General features: G+C 45.5%; 1 protein-coding gene across 1 annotated transcript; it reads right to left on the bottom strand.

Moving 5' to 3' along the window:
- Positions 1-1,754: 1,754 nt before the first annotated feature.
- On the bottom strand, positions 1,755-14,659 carry LOC119978673 (protein pitchfork-like). Its single transcript, XM_038820461.1, has 6 exons — positions 14,608-14,659; positions 13,422-13,561; positions 11,596-11,688; positions 9,624-9,760; positions 2,640-2,757; positions 1,755-2,056 (listed from the first exon to the last, which is right to left on the bottom strand). The coding sequence occupies exons 1-6, from the start codon at positions 14,624-14,626 to the stop codon at positions 1,988-1,990; spliced, it is 576 nt and encodes a 191-aa protein (XP_038676389.1). The 5' UTR covers positions 14,627-14,659; the 3' UTR covers positions 1,755-1,987.
- Between the last annotated feature and the right edge of the window lie 1,958 nt (positions 14,660-16,617).

The following is a 16,617-nucleotide window of genomic DNA, read 5'->3' as shown; positions in this document are numbered from 1 at the left end:
AAATAATTTTAAACAGGTACTTGCAAATTATCTGAAGCCAATGTTCACATTTAATACTCTCAGCAATGGCAAGTTTATTTTATTCATAACGAGCGTAATGAGATTATCTTTAGAAAAACCCACATGTTGCAAAGTTAATGAGAACACAGTGGAGCTCCCCCATTCGCAGGAGTTTCCCCCCCCTCCCGAAATCCACAAACAATTCGATAGGTTCCAGCCATGTGAGGGCAGCATTAGTTTGGGCATTTGCCCCACAGCTGATTGTGGTGCAGGACACAAACAGGACAGACGAGGTGGGCCTCTGAGCAATGCATCCGTGAAGATGTCAAATTGAATCGAGCTGTTTTGATCCAGCTTAATCCCATCATTTGGGCTTCACTTCAGCTGATTCCACTCCCCTCTCTGTTCCACCATGGCTGTACCAGCTGGGGGCTTGGAATATTGGGGATGGTTGTCTGCACAGTCATTATGGTGGAACATTGGGTTGCATTTAAATGATGACGTGAGTCCACCAACACATTCTGACCTGTTCAATAATAAAGAGAAATCTTCCGGGTGCTTTGTCAAGTGTTTCTGAACTTATATTCCTGTCCCACAATTGGCTGTGCAGTTTTACCACAATCTTAACTCATCCAGCAATACAAAATGTAAACATATTATACAAATTTAAACAGGAGAGCAACGGTACAGGAATGCTAATTGTACGTACTTTTACCCTATAACAGAATTTGGTAGAGGAGAGGATAGAAGGGGTGTCCAATTGTGAGTGAATATATTTATCTCTCCCAATATACAGATTGTTTTGCAGATAGTATAGAATCATGGCAGTGCAGAAGGAGACCATTCAGCCCATCGTGCCCGCACCGATTTTCGCAAAGAGCACCCTACACAGGCTCACTCCTCTGCCCTATCCCCGTAACCCCGCCTGGTCCGCACAGCGCTGGAAACTAAAGGGAAATTTATCATGGCTAACCCACCTAACCTGAACATCTTTGGACTGTGGGAGGAAACCGGAGCACCCGGAGGTAAACCCACGCAGACATGGGGAGAACGTGCAGACTCCGCACAGACAGTGACCCAAGGCCAGAATTGAACCCAGGTTCCTGGTGCTGTGAGGCAGTAGTGCCAACCACTGTGCCCCCCTATATATTTTGCACGTGTCCATTAAAAAGAAGCTGTTGGGCTTTTATGCTTTTCGATGTTACAGATTATGAAGACGCTGGTCAGGATTTGTGCATCAACAACATTAGAAGCCCCTGGCAATGCATTATTAATGTACTGCTTGGCCTCGCAAATAACTGAGAGTTAGTATATCTATAGATTATGAATATCTATGAATATCTGTCGGTTGTTTATGAAACCATGCAGTGAACTATTTGGAGACAATGGTTTGTTTTGGTGGGTCTAGATTGGGAAAGCCGATGGCCAGGGCACTGAGGGAACCGCTCTTCTATTTTGCAAATTGTCCTGAGATCTATCACATCCATCACAGGTCTGGCAACACATCAGGAATACAGCGGTGCTGGCAATCAAGCCCTCACTCATTATGTGGAGTGTCAGCCTAGATTTATGCTGAAGTTCGACATTCGGGTTCAATTCACAATCCTCTGAGTCAACAGCAAAGCCTCCAGCACTGAATCAAACAGACTATTCAGGCTGTGCTGAATTAACTGGAAGGTCATTCTATTTTTCTAACTTTTGTTCATTGAGAAATTTAATTCTGAAATAGTGCAAACAAAATACATTTAACCATGAATAGTAAAAATTAATTTATTCACCGTGCTGAATTTGTTTAATGAGATACACGACAGGCACATATTACAGAATAAAATGTTGACGAGAGCAAAAATCACAGTCACATAATGGACTCCATCCAGTAATCAATATTTGTACCCTCAAAATGTGGCACTGTCAACGTTATTGGCAAAGTGGTAACTGGCACTCTGAAGGATGGGAATTGTATTCAACAACCCAGTCTCTGAAATGATCAGGGGAAGTACAACCTGAAATATGCCACCCTGTTCCTGTGTTTCCGAAATTCCTTGTCACTGGCAAGCTAAAAAAAATAAAACAATAATTATTATTTTTTTATTAAAGTGCAGGTTTTCTTTTGCCAACTTCTGAAAGCTCTGATTTTTGCTCGTATTATTTTCTCCTGGCATTGGACATATCTGGTCGCAGCCCAAATGGCCATTCTTGTGTGAATTTAGACATTAGCAAGTTACTTGACCATGAGCCTGATCCTCATCTGGCATCCATGCACGCGATTTTGAAACAGGTAATGCTGGACTGTGATCAGGAAGAGAAATCCCAGTTGGCTTCTCCTTCCCTTGACCAGGGGTTCTGAAGCCAGTTGTAGCATCACTTCAGCAAAGGTCAACCAAGCCAATAGAGGACCAGAATTAAACTTGGGTTCCTGATCTGCACAGCTCAGTAATAACATTAGGTGACGTTTCAATGATGAAACTATCCGAACATTTTGGCATTTTATCTCAAGGGTATAATGCTTCTACTCTTAATTACTCAAACATTTCCAGCATTTTAAAATTATATTTATTTTTTATAAAATTAGGAACTATTCTTCTCTGGTACTGTGAACCATTAGTGACGAGACTCAAAGGACGAATCTATCACTTTACCTCAATTCTCAATGTTCGCCTTTTTGGAGCAGGAATCAAATTCCAGTCTGGAGCACCGAACTTCATCGGCCATTCCACCTGCCTGTTCCTTTGTTTATTAGGCTCATATGTCCCAGGGCTACAAAGACACAAAATTCTCCTTTTAGTGCTGGTTGCACACATTATTCAGTCATCAATGTAAAAAGGAACCATTAAAATCAGCACAACGCAGTAAATCTGGAATTTAAAACAAAGCTGCAGTTCAATCAAAACACAAGGCCGGTTGTCCAAAAGTAAAACTATTTTTCTATTTGCATTATTTTGTTTGGTTTGTTTTTGGATTGTAGACCTCTCTGTCTTCCCTATAAGGTATGTCACAATGATGTGACCTGTGCATGAGTGATACTAACCTGCGATTTCATCGGCTGGTCAAACATATATTGAACTGTTTAAAAAGGATCTTTGAAAGTAAGACAAGACACTGGTGCAAGATGGCTGCCACAAGTCACCTGATATCTAGCATTGCAAGTTGACTAGTTTCTGGAAAGTTTGAATGTGAATTACAATTCAGATATATCACAATATCTTTATGGAAGTTCACATCTGCCGATGTAAAGAACTACTTCAAAAGATTAACTGAAATTGCATCAGATCTGATATTTACATTTCCAGTGGAGACAGAAAGCCTACATGGAATGTTACTCTTCCTATCTCTTCAACATGAATCATGGATATTCCAGAGTTAATGGATGGGATATTACAGAATGCAATCACCTCAGCAATGAAACAAAAGCCATGGGGTGTGATTTAATAAAGAATTTCAGAGTCCGCTTTCAGGGCATCATTTTTAAAGGAAGCTCCAATCTTTCGATCATCCTCAGCGACCCCACCGGGGCCTATGAACCCCCCACCTCACCCAACACAGACACACACACACAGACACACACACAGCTCTGGGATTAACCTAGTGAATCTCCTCTGCACACCCTCCAGTGCCAGAACGTCCTTTCTCAGGTAAGGAGACCAAAACTGAACACAATACTCCAGGTGTGGCCTCACTAACACCGTATACAATTGCAGCATAACCTCCCTAGTCTTAAACTCCATCCCTCTAGCAATGAAGGACAAAATTCCATTTGTCTTCTTAATCAACTGTTGCACCTGTAAACCAACTTTTTGCAACTCATGCACTAGCACACCCATGTCTCTCTGCACAGCAGCATGTTTTAATATTTTATCATTTAAATAATAATCCCTTTTGCTGTTGTTCCTACCAAAATGGATAACCTCACATTTGTCAACATTGTATTCCATCTGCCAGACCCTAGCCCATTCACTTAACCTATCCAAATCCTTCTGCAGACTTCCGGTATCCTCTGCACTTTTTGCTTTACCACTCATCTGAGTGTCATCTGCAAACTTGAACACATTGCCCTTGGTCCCCAACTCCAAATCATCTATGTAAATTGTGAAAAATTGTGGTCCCAACACTGATCCCTGAGGGACACCACTAGCTACTGATTGCCAACCAGAGAAACACCCATTAATCCCCACTCTTTGCTTTCTATTAATTAACCAATCCTCTATCCATGCTACTACTTTACCCTTAATGTCATGCATCTTTATCTTATGCAGCAATCTTCTGTGTGGCACCTTGTCAAAAGCTTTCTGAAAATCCAGATATACCACATCCATTGGCTCCCCGTTATATACTGCACTGGTAATGTCCTCAAAAAATCCCACTAAATTAGTTAGGCACGACCCCCCCTTTATGAACCCATGCTGCGTCTGCCCAATTGGACAATTTTTATCCAGATGCCTCGCTATTTCTTCCTTGATAATAGATTGCTGCATCTTCTCTACTACCAAAGTTAAGCTAACTGGCCTATAAATTCCCGCTCTCTGCCTACCTCCTTTTTTTAAACAGTGGTGTCACGTTTGCTAATTTCCAATCCGCCGGGACCACCCCAGAGTCTAGTGAATTTCGGTAAATTATCACTAGTGCATCTGCAATTTCCCTAGCCATCTCTTTTAGCACTCTGGGATGCATTCCATCAGGGCCAGGAGACTTGTCTACCTTTAGCCCCATTAGCTTGCCCATCACTACTTCCTTAGTGATAACAATCGTCTCAAGGTCCTCACCTGTCATAGCCTCATTTCTATCAGTCTCTGGCATGTTATTTGTGTCTTCCACTGTGAAGACCGCCCCAAAAAACCTGTTCAGTTCCTCAGCCATTTCCTCATCTCCCATTATTAAATCTCCCTTCTCATCCTCTAAAGGACCAATATTTACCTCAGCCACTCTTTTGTTTTATATATTTGTAGAAACTTTCACGATCTGTTTTTATATTCTGAGCAAGTTTACTCTCATAATCTATTTTACTCTTCTTTATAGCTTTTTTAGCAGCTTTTTGTTGCCCCCTAAAGATTTTCCAGTCCTCTAGTCTCCCACTAATCTTTGCCACTTTGTCTGCTTTTTCCTTCAATTTGATACTCTCCCATATTTCCTTAGATATGATGTGGAGATGCTGGCGTTGGACTGGGGTGAGCACAGTAAGAAGTCTTACAACACCAGGTTAAAGTCCAACATGTTTGTTTCAAACACTAGCTTTCGGAGCAGTGCTCCGAAAGCTAATGTTTGAAACAAACATGTTGGACTTTAACCTGGTGTTGTATGACTTCTTACCGTTCCTTAGATATCCATGGTCGATTTGCCCTCTTTCCACCGTCCTTCCTTTTTGTTGGTACAAGCCCGTCTGGTCATTTACTGTGTGCCACTGTCTCCACATCGCTTATTTGTCATGTGAGAGTACCTTTAAGAAATGGATGTTTAAGCAACGTACCTTTAAGAAATAGAGCAGCTCATATTACTGAAGTGATGTCAGAGGGGGGAGCTGAGCTGAGCTCACTTCTGCTTTTTGCAGTGTTTTGGTTTCAGTTTTGTTGAAAAGAGCTTGGGTGTGTCTGTGTTTGCAGTGAGCTGGATCTGCTGTGACCTCTGCCAGGAAAGACTATCTCTGAATCATTTGGGTGATTTAAACTCATAATAGTAATGCCTTTAACCTGATGTGTTTCTGTTTAAAGGTGTTCAGTCTTTTGGAGGTTTAAAGGAACATTTTGAGGGATTATTTAGTGTTGTATTATTTTCGGGGTTATCTTTGAAGTAAGGGGTGTTCAGGGATCCAATGTTTATTTAAGAAGGTTACGTTGAATTCATGGAATAAACATTGTTTTGTGTTTAAAAACCCACGTGTCCATAATTGTAATACCACACCTGGAGACCAAGCCGTGTGCTTCAAAAGCAACAATACATTAAAGGTGGGGGTTGATTGAAGTCCATGATACATTTTGAGGTTCTGAAAACGCCGCTCCCATAACATATTTAATATTCTTATACTTTCTTTCCCAAGCGTTTAAAGCACATAGATTCCTCCTTGCTCATAAAACCAAAACCAGTTGATGGCCATTTGTTCAAACCGGGGATGAAAAGGTCACCCTGGGGTGAGTCAGAGGAGAAATTGAAGCATTTCAGATTAGCCATAAACAATGAATCAATTTTAAACTACAAAGTAAACCAGATACAATATAAAACTATTGATTCATTCTCAAAAGGTGATGGAAGCCATTTCACAGATGTCTTGAATTATTCACAGTAAGAAGTCTTACAACACCAGGTTAAAGTCCAACAGGTTTGTTTCAAACACGAGCTTTCGGAGCACGGCTCCTTCTTCAGGTGAATGGAAAGGCTTGTTCCAGAAATGTTTATATAGACACAGTCAGAGATGCCCCGGAATGCGAGCACCTGCAGGCAATCAAATCATCAAAGATGCAGAGAGAGAGGTAACTCCAGGTTAAAGAGGTGTGAATTGTCCCAAGCCAGTTCAGTCGGTAGGCCTCTGCAAGTCCAGGCTTGTTGGTGGGGGCCGAATGTAATGCGACATGAATCCCAGATCCCGGTTGAGTCCGCATTCATGCGTGCGGAACTTAGCTATAAGTTTTTGCTCAGCAATTTTGCGTTGTCGCGTCTCCTGAAGGCCTCCTTGTAGAATGCTGACCCGGAGATCAGAGGCTGAATGTCCTTGACTGCTGAAGTGTTCCCCAACTGGAAGGGAACAGTCCTGCCTGTTGATAGTCGCACGATGCCCGTTTATTCGTTGTCGCAGTGTCTGCATGGTCTCGCCAATGTACCACGCTTCGGGACATCCTTTCCTGCAGCGTATGAGGTAGACTACATTGGTCGAGTCGCACGAGTATGCGCCGCGTACCTGGTGGGTGGTGTTTCCACGTGTAATGGTGGTGTCCATGTCGATGATCTGGCATGTCTTGCAGAGATTACCCTGGCAGGGTTTTGTGGTGTTGTGGTTGCTGTTCTGAAGGCTGGGTAATTTGCTGCAAACAATGGTTTGTTTGAGGTTGCGCGGTTGTTTGAAGGCCAGTAGTGGGGGTGTGGGGACAGGGCCGGCTCAAGGCACCGGCAACTCGGGCAGTCGCCCGGGGCGCCATGTGCTAGGGGGCGCCAGACTCGGGTCCCGCGCATGCGCAGTTGGGCCGGCGCCAACCAGCGCATGCGCGGTGGCCGCACTCCCCCAGGGCGGCCCCCCCCCGGTCCGTCCCCTCGGTCCGCCCCCCCGCTCGATCCGCTCCCCCCCCGCCTCGGGTCCGTCCCCCCGCCCCCCCCTTGGGTCCGCCCCCCCCCCCGCCCTGCCCCCCCTCGGGTCCGCTCCCCCCGGGTCTGCCCCCCCCGGTCTGCCCCCCCTCAGCCCCGCCCCCCCCTCTCGGCCCCCCCTCGGCCCCACCCCCCCCCCTCGGCCCCCGCCCCCCCTCTCGGCCCCCCCCCACCCCTCCTAAGGGCGCCGAAGTTCAGCTTGCCCGGGGCGCCAGCAACCCTAGGGCCGGCGCTGTGTGGGGATGACCTCCCCACACCCCCACTACTGGCCTTCAAACAACCGCGCAACCTCAAACAAACCATTGTTTGCAGCAAATTACCCAGCCTTCAGAACAGCAACCACAACACCACAAAACCCTGCCAGGGTAATCTCTGCAAGACATGCCAGATCATCGACATGGACACCACCATTACACGTGGAAACACCACCCACCAGGTACGCGGCGCATACTCGTGCGACTCGACCAATGTAGTCTACCTCATACGCTGCAGGAAAGGATGTCCCGAAGCGTGGTACATTGGCGAGACCATGCAGACACTGCGACAACGAATAAACGGGCATCGTGCGACTATCAACAGGCAGGACTGTTCCCTTCCAGTTGGGGAACACTTCAGCAGTCAAGGACATTCAGCCTCTGATCTCCGGATCAGCATTCTACAAGGAGGCCTTCAGGAGACGCGACAACGCAAAATTGCTGAGCAAAAACTTATAGCTAAGTTCCGCACGCATGAATGCGGACTCAACCGGGATCTGGGATTCATGTCGCATTACATTCGGCCCCCACCAACAAGCCTGGACTTGCAGAGGCCTACCGACTGAACTGGCTTGGGACAATTCACACCTCTTTAACCTGGAGTTACCTCTCTCTCTGCATCTTTGATGATTTGATTGCCTGCAGGTGCTCGCATTCCGGGGCATCTCTGACTGTGTCTATATAAACATTTCTGGAACAAGCCTTTCCATTCACCTGAAGAAGGAGCCGTGCTCCGAAAGCTCGTGTTTGAAACAAACCTGTTGGACTTTAACCTGGTGTTGTAAGACTTCTTACTGTGCTCACCCCAGTCCAACGCCGGCATCTCCACATCTTGAATTATTCAGTAACTTGGTTTTGTTGATACCAAATCAAAACTCAAAAATTATCACCAATACGGTGGATAGGTTGCAAAGAGGGAAAATTCAGCAGTGCTGATGATGTGGCTCTGGTTCACTTCAGTACCACAGAGGGAGTGCAGCCCTGTCAGACGTGCCGCCTTTTGGGTGTGGCATTACACTGAGGGCCCACTTGCTCATTTGGGCGGTTGTTAAAATCCTGGGACAAGGTGTTGTAGAAGAGCAGGGGTGTTAACCCTAGCGTCTGGCCAATATTTATCCCTCAATTAACATCAAAAAGACTTTTTATGACCATTATCACACTGTGGCACAGTGGTTGGCACTGCTACTTCACAGGTCCTGGGTCCCAGGTTCAATTCCCGGCTTGAGTCACTGTCTGTGTGAAGTCTGCACGTTCTCCCTGTGTGTGTGTGTGAGTTTCCTCCGGGTGCTCCGGTTTCTTCCCACAGTCCAAAGATGTGCAGTTTAGCTTAAGGTGTTATTGGGCTAGGGTGGGGTAGTGGGTTTGGGTGGAGTGTTGAAAGTACTCTTTCAGAGGGTTGGTGCAGACTCGATGGGCCGAATGGCCTCCTTCTGCACTGTAGGGATTCTGTGGGATGTTATGCTGCTTCTCGATGTTTTCTGCACACAAACTTGACTGCTTGGCAATAAAGCCTCTCAAACCAAATTTCTCTCCCTCACTTATCTTGAAGTCCAAGCTTTTGAGGCAGCCAGCAACGGACATCACACAAGCCTGATGCTGCTGGCACCAGAGAACCGGTGACCAGGCAGATTAGCCGCCAGCTCCCACGGACCAGACTTCCTCTTCTGAAACAATTGAGGCTTCTCCCGGTATCAAATGGCTGTGGGGCAGCCAGATGTGGGGTGGGCTGGATGGGGACCGAGTTTTCAGTCAGGGAACACAGCCCCTCATTAGCTCAAGCCCAGGGAGGGAAGAGGATATGGAGGGTATTTAAACTTGGGGATCAAAACTTTCTAAAGTGCCAGAAACTGATGTAAGTGAGGAAGGACAGGGCTGATAGGTGAGCCGGACTTGGTGTGGTACAGAATATGGGTTGCAGAGTCTGCAATAAGCTCGGGTTTACAGAGCATGAAGAATGTGAGAGGGTGCTGCATAGCATTGAATCTGGCAGGTGACAGAAGCTTTTGGAAAACATTTTAAGAGTAGGAAAGCAGACGGGAAATTAAAAGATTAGTTACTGGTAAGAATCATTCCACCTTTACATACCCAGGAACCACCAATTTATTCGATGGACTCCATCTACCCCTTGGAGTGGTTGAACCAAATGGGGCACTCGACGGTTTCAAAATCTGATCTTTTCCAAATTTTCTTTGATATCCTGCCGGGCCGGGCGATTCCGATAGCTGTGAGAGCAGGTTAAACAAAAACAGATACAGTTCACACAATGGCAGCTAAGACAAATAAGTAGATGGGAAAGGGAAGGAGATGGGAAAGGGAAGGAGATGGGAAAGGGAAGGAGATGGGAAAGGGAAGGAGATGGGAAAGGGAAGGAGACGGGAAAGGGAAGGAGACGGGAAAGGGAAGGAGACGGGAAAGGGAAGGAGATGGGAAAGGGAAGGAGAAGGGAAAGGGAAGGAGACGGGAAAGGGAAGGAGACGGGAAAGGGAAGGAGATGGGAAAGGGAAGGAGACGGGAAAGGGAAGGAGATGGGAAAGGGAAGGAGATGGGAAAGGGAAGGAGATGGGAAAGGGAAGGAGATGGGAAAGGGAAGGAGATGGGAAAGGGAAGGAGATGGGAAAGGGAAGGAGATGGGAAAGACAAGTGAAGTTAACGAGAATGAGGCAGCCACTGAGAAGGAGAAGAAATGATGCAGAGAAAAGGATGTCAGTAAAATGATAGACGGATCGAAAGTAAAAATCTAGGCAGTAAATTGTGTGAGGACACTGTAGATAAAGAATCAGTGAGCATTGATAGGTAAGATACAATTAGCTGATGATATAAAGACAGGTAGAAAAGTAAACTGTGAAGAGGGCATAAGGAGGCTACAAAAAGATATAGATAGGTTAAGTGAGTGGGCAATGATCTGGCAAATGGAGAGTAATGTAGGGAAATGTTAAGTTGTCCATTTCAGCAGGAAAAATAAAAGAAGGCGTATTATGTAAATGGTGAGAGAGTGCAGAGCACTGTGATGCAGAGGGATCTGAGTGTCCGAGTGCATGAATCATAAAAGGCTGGGATACAGGTACAGCAACTAATTGGGAAAGCTAACATAATGTCATTGTTCATTGCAAGGGGAATTGAATACAAAAGTAGGGAGGTTATGCTTCAGTAAAACAGAGCATTGGTAAGACACATCTGGATTATTATGAAGGGTACTGGTCTCCTTAATTAAGGAAGTATTTGAGTGCATTGGAAGCAGTTCAGAGAAGGTTTATTAGACTAATTTCAGGGATCAGTGGGTTGTCTACAAGGAAGAGGTTAGGCTTGTATCCATTGCAGTTTAGAAGAGTAAGAGGCAATTTGATTGAAACCTTTAAGATCCTGAGGGGCATTTACAGGGTGAATGTGGAGAGGATGTTTCCTCTTGTGGGAGAATCTAGAACTAGGGGACACTGTTTAAAAATAAGCGATCGCCCAGGGAAAACAGAGATGAGGAGACAGATTTTTTCTCTCAGAGGGTGGCGAGTCTTTGGAATTCTCTTTCTCAAAAGGCAGTGGAAGCAAAACATTTGAATATTTTTAAAGCAGAGCTCGAAAGATTCTTGATAAGCAAGAGGGTGAAAGGTTATGGGTGGGGGGGTCAGCAGGAATGTGAGGCTAAGGTTATCCTGCAGTTACTGTTGAAGGTAAATCAGACTCTAAAACCTCAAAAGAGAGGAGTTAAAATCCTCCTAAGGAAAACAGAGGGACATCAAGACTCCCGTGGTCACAGTGGCTGGGTTGCTGTCTTGGTTATGACTACTATTTCGCGTGCAGTTTATGGTTTGTGCTCAACTGCACTTTGCCTGTTAGTTCATGTTTATCTCATGCTAATTCGTGTTTGCCTTATGTAAATTCTGCACATTAGAGTATAAGATAGATAGTATTGACTGTTTACTTTGTTGGAATCCTGTGGCTGGATCTTTGTACTGAAGACCTGGGATTTAAAATGTCATCTACTTTAACAAAAAAAGTTACTGGTTCCTAAACAGGTTGTACCATGTATTTGACATATTTTAACTTCTAATTCATAGCATACCTGAGGCATAAATCGAATTGCTGTCCTTGCCCCTAGCGCATATCCTATTTTACTCTCGTGTTTCTTTTCTAGGTTATCAGTCAAACTGCCTGTCTGCAAAGCAAAATGTAAATCAGGCACTAGTTGAAGTCAAAACTATAAACAGGTACGGCAGCATAATAATTATGTTATTGGATTAATAAACCAGAAGAAGGCTGGACTAACAATTTGGAGATATGAGTTTAAATCATTTCATGGAAATCTAAAGTCAATGACTTCAATAATCCTGGAATAAAAAGCAAATACCTGGTAATAGTGAAACTACCAGATTGTTGCAAAAAGCTGAAATGCTTCGCTAATGTCCTTTAGGGAAAGGAATCTTCTAACCTTATCTAACCTGCCCGATATGTGATTCTAGATCAACAGCAATGTACTTGGCTCTTAACTGCCTTCTGAAATTGCCGAGTAAGCCATTTAGTTGGCAGCACTAACTCTTCAAGGGTAACTCGTAATGGGCAATAAATGCTGGCTGTGCCAGCCAAGTTCACACTGTGAATGAATAAACAAACGAAAACAGCAGGATGTGGCCATATAGAAATGACGTGGATTGCAAACTTTAAGCAAATGCAAACACTTGTAATACAATAAAATATTTTTAATAATACCAAATTTGTTCACGCCTTGGCAAGTAGTGAAGAGTCAGATGCCTTTGCAATAATCTTCAAAGATTTGTCCGCTGACTTCAAAGATCAGCATACTTTCAATATGTTAAGTAATTAAGAAATTTATACATTATGGGGGCAAGACTTGCTCTGGTCATACTCTGTGTAGTAATGGTGAAAATAAGTTGCAAGGATTGCTTGTATTTGATATCTCCAATTAAATCCTAACAGGTTCTAATAATGTTTATGTTTTGCCCAGAAAGAGCAGACAGGAGAAATATTCAAGTATTTCCAATATGCACAAAACAACTTTATTCATTTATCTTCCTAAGAGGCTCATTTTGGAAAATTTTGCCGATGTTTTCGATATATTGTATACGCTGCCTCATAAGCACAGATTGTTTAAGAGCAGAGTGGTGAGTTTTAGGTTAGGGATTTGACCAAAGGTGAAAATATCACATTGCTCAGATAATCTGCTTCAAGTGTTAATCCAGTCCTCTCCGGCAAAGGTCTCCATGTAACGTGAATAGCAGCCCACGACCACCTTAAACATTAAATAAGCACTACTTTCTATTCCAGCTAAAAGCATTCCATATAACTGGCAGAAAAGAAATGAAGCCTACTTGTGACAATAAGCGATTAGAACATAGAACATAGAACAGTACAGCACAGAACAGGCCCTTCGGACCTCGATGTTGTGCCGAGCAATGATCACCCTACTCAAACCCACGTATCCACCCTATACCTGTAACCCAACAACCCCCCCCCCCCCCCCAACCTTACTTTTTAGGACACTACGGGCAATTTAGCATGGCCAATCCACCTAACCCGCACATGTTTGGACTGTGGGAGGAAACCGGAGCACCCGGAGGAAACCCACGCACACACGGGGAGGACGTGCAGACTCCGCACAAACAGTGACCCAGCCGGGAATCGAACTTGGGACCCTGGAGCTGTGAAGCATTTATGCTAACCACCATGCTACCGTGCTGCCCTTATTAATAATTTATTAATAATAATAAATTATTATTACGTTGACCGTCATCATTAAACCCACCATCACTTTCTGACACTTGAGTAGAGAATACCAGCATTTAAATTTACAATAGTTCTCAGAATTATGTTTATTCTCTCAATGTACCATGAGTGATGAAATAAAATGAATAATAGTAGCTTCATGCATACTAGATAAGTCTCATAACGGCCAGGTCCACGATTTGGTGTTCCTTTTATTGGGGGAAATTCATTTCCAAGTCTGTCTGGGGCCCAGTGAAGTGGAAACAGCTTTCGATCAGGAATATTTGTTGGTAAATTCTTCTTTTTCACTAATAAAATTCAAGAGAAAACATTTACTCTAGTGTAACAGCTCAGAAACGGCACCATTGACTTCCAGTCACCATTTCACATCAATAAAATTAAAGTTCTGAAATATCTTGGTGCCTTTTCCTCATTTAACATGGAGCGGCTAGCTTTTATATAGCATTGATACTCCACCTTCACAACCTCAGAATATCCCAAAGCATTTAGCAGCCAACAAGGTACTTCTGAAGTCTAGGCACTGTTGCAATGGAGCAAACATGGCAGCCATTTGTGCAGTAAGAACTCCCTCAAACATTAATGTAATCCTGGGCATATAATTATTTTTTAGTGATATTAACTGAGGAAAAAATTTGGCCAGGACATCAGTGATAACTTCTCTGCTTCTCTTTGAAATAGTGTCGTGGGATATTTGACAACCACTTAGAAGAGTTTCACATTTTACGCCTCACGTTCTCTCTCATTACAACCTGGAGTGACAGCCTCGACTTTTACACTCAAGCCTCTGCATCTTGAATCCACAGACCACTTGACTCAGATGTGACAGTGCTACCAAATGAATCAAAACTAACATAATATTGTAAATTTACCATCAATGTTTCACACCTTTATTGATGAACTAGTCCCTTGACCGAACTGCAGTGTGTGTTTTTGCTGAGTGTACAGGGATGCACAGCACAAAAACAAACCTTTAATTTGGAAGTAATTTTGCAACCAGAAACAGAGGGACCACAGAACGGCGTGCTGCTGTCAGACTGATGTTCTGATGGAGTGCTTCTGAGGTTTAAACTGAGGCATGCTGGCACAGTGGTTTGCACTGCTGCCTCACCCAATAGGGCGAGGGAATGGGCCGAGGTAGAGTGCTCTTTTGGAAGATCGGTACAGAACCGATGGACTGAATGGCCTCTATCTGCACTATAGGGAGTCTATGGAATTGATTGGAGCAGAGAAACACTTCACTATTTTACCCTTCCAGTGACTGTGCTCAGTATAAACACACTGACTGTGCTCAGTATAAACTTACTCTTCTCACTTTGAACTCTCAATAACTCACCTGTCCTTTTCTGCGCCATCGCCACAATTGTTACTCTCCGTTGCCCACGGTTACCGGCTGTTTACTGCTAGCAGCACGCATGCGTCCGGCAATTCCAGCGCTCCCGTTCCTTCTCCCCCTGCCACTCCTCTCCCCCTGCCCCTCCTCTCCCCCTGACGCCCCTCTCCCCCCTTGCCCCTCCTCTCCCCCTGGCTGTCCTCTCCCCCTTACCCCCTTCTCCCCCTGCCACTCCTCTCCCCCTGACCCCCCTCTCCCCCCCGCCCTTCCTCTCCCCCATACCCCCTTCTCCCCCTACCACTCCTCTCCCCCTGACCCCCCTCTCCCCCCCGCCCTTCCTCTCCCCATACCCCCTTCTCCCCCTACCACTCCTCTCCCCCTGACCCCCCTCTGCCCCTTTCCCTCCTCTCCCCTGACCCCCCTCTGCCCCTTTCCCTCCTCTCCCCCTGACCCCCCTCTGCCCCTTTCCCTCCTCTCCCCTGACCCCCCTCTGCCCCTTTCCCTCCTCTCCCCTGACCCTCCTCTCCCCCCTTACCCCTCTTCTCCCCCTGCCCCTCCTCTCCCCCTGCCCCTCCTCTCCCCCTTACCCCCTTCTCCCCTGCCACTCCTCTCCCCCTGAACCCCTTTCTCCCCTACCACTCCTCTCCCCCTGACCCCCCTCTGCCCCTTTCCCTCCTCTCCCCCTGCCCCCCCCTCTCCCTCTGACCCCCCCTCTCCCTCTGACCCCCCTCTCCCTCTGACCCCCCCTCTCCCTCTGACCCCCCTCTCCCTCTGACCCCCCTCTCCCTCTGACCCCCCTCTCCTCCCGCCCCTCCTCTCCCCCTGACCCTCCTCCAGCAGCTGCCCATGGAAATGTGCCGAGTCCTCACCGCGGAGCAGCGGGAGCTCTCTGCACATAGCTGGGTCTGTCTGCTGGGTGGTGGCGGCTGAACACTGATGTTCCCCCCCCCCCCCCATTATTCAGGTGTCGTGGGGAGGGGAGGTGAGGAGGGAACCACACAGCGAAACAGGGAGGGTGCAGGAAGATGGGGTTAGGGGTGGAGGACAGACGGATAAATGCATTTAAAAACTTGTCAATAAGTAACTTCACAACATGTAAACACAAGGTGCACAATGTGTTAAGTTGCTATTCTGTAAAAACTGAAAAATGCCAATAAAAATATGTTCAAATAAATAATGTTCCGATAGGATTAACGGCCATCATTGGAGCCTTCTTGCACCGAATGAAGGGGTACCTTTGGTCCAAAAATAGTTAAATGGCCTGCGGTACATCAGCAAAGTGAAATGATGACCATACAGGTGAAATTTCCGTACACCACTCAGTGCCTCCTTCTCCAACTGAGCGTAATTAGATTCTGCACCTCAATATATTATCTAAGTTACACTGTACACTTTGTATGTCACCAAGGATCTGGTCCATTGATCATTGAAATAAAGCTGGTACTGACATTATTCCACAAGGCAATCTCTTGTAGTGAATAGGTCTTTGTGATTGATGATGGTGAGTAGTTGTTGAAGTTCAGCTGCTACATTCATTTGCAGGTAGCCCAGCTATAGGTTAATTTTGCCAAACTTCTGTCCTCCTGCTACACCTGCAAACAAATCTTCAATCAATGGTAGAGGGTATTGATTTACACGTGGTACTGAATTGATTGCTGTCTTAAAATCTCTGCTGATATGAATTGTACCATCCTGTTTCATGACAGGTGCAATAGGGGTTACCCAGTCTCTAATAGTGATAGGTTCCAAGACTCCTGTTTCCACAAGTGAGGTGACTGGGTTATGGGGATAGGGTGAAGGGGTGGGGTTAAGTGGGGTGCTCTTTCCAAGGTCCGGTGCAGACTCGATGGGCCGAATGGTCTCCTTCTGCACTATAAATTCCATGATTCAATGATAAGTCTCAGTAGTTCAACCTTCGGACATATTGCATACGATACAGTTCTAGCCTTGAGATGTTTTGGCTGGCCAATTTTCTGAATCTTCAGGGCTCTTGTACACCTTTCATGGACCCAT

The sequence above is a fragment of the Scyliorhinus canicula genome, chromosome 15 (assembly GCF_902713615.1).
Source record: "Scyliorhinus canicula chromosome 15, sScyCan1.1, whole genome shotgun sequence".
NCBI classification, from domain to species: domain Eukaryota; kingdom Metazoa; phylum Chordata; class Chondrichthyes; order Carcharhiniformes; family Scyliorhinidae; genus Scyliorhinus; species Scyliorhinus canicula.
Note: the sequence above shows the minus strand (reverse complement) of the source record. Positions and strands in the feature narration are given on the sequence as shown.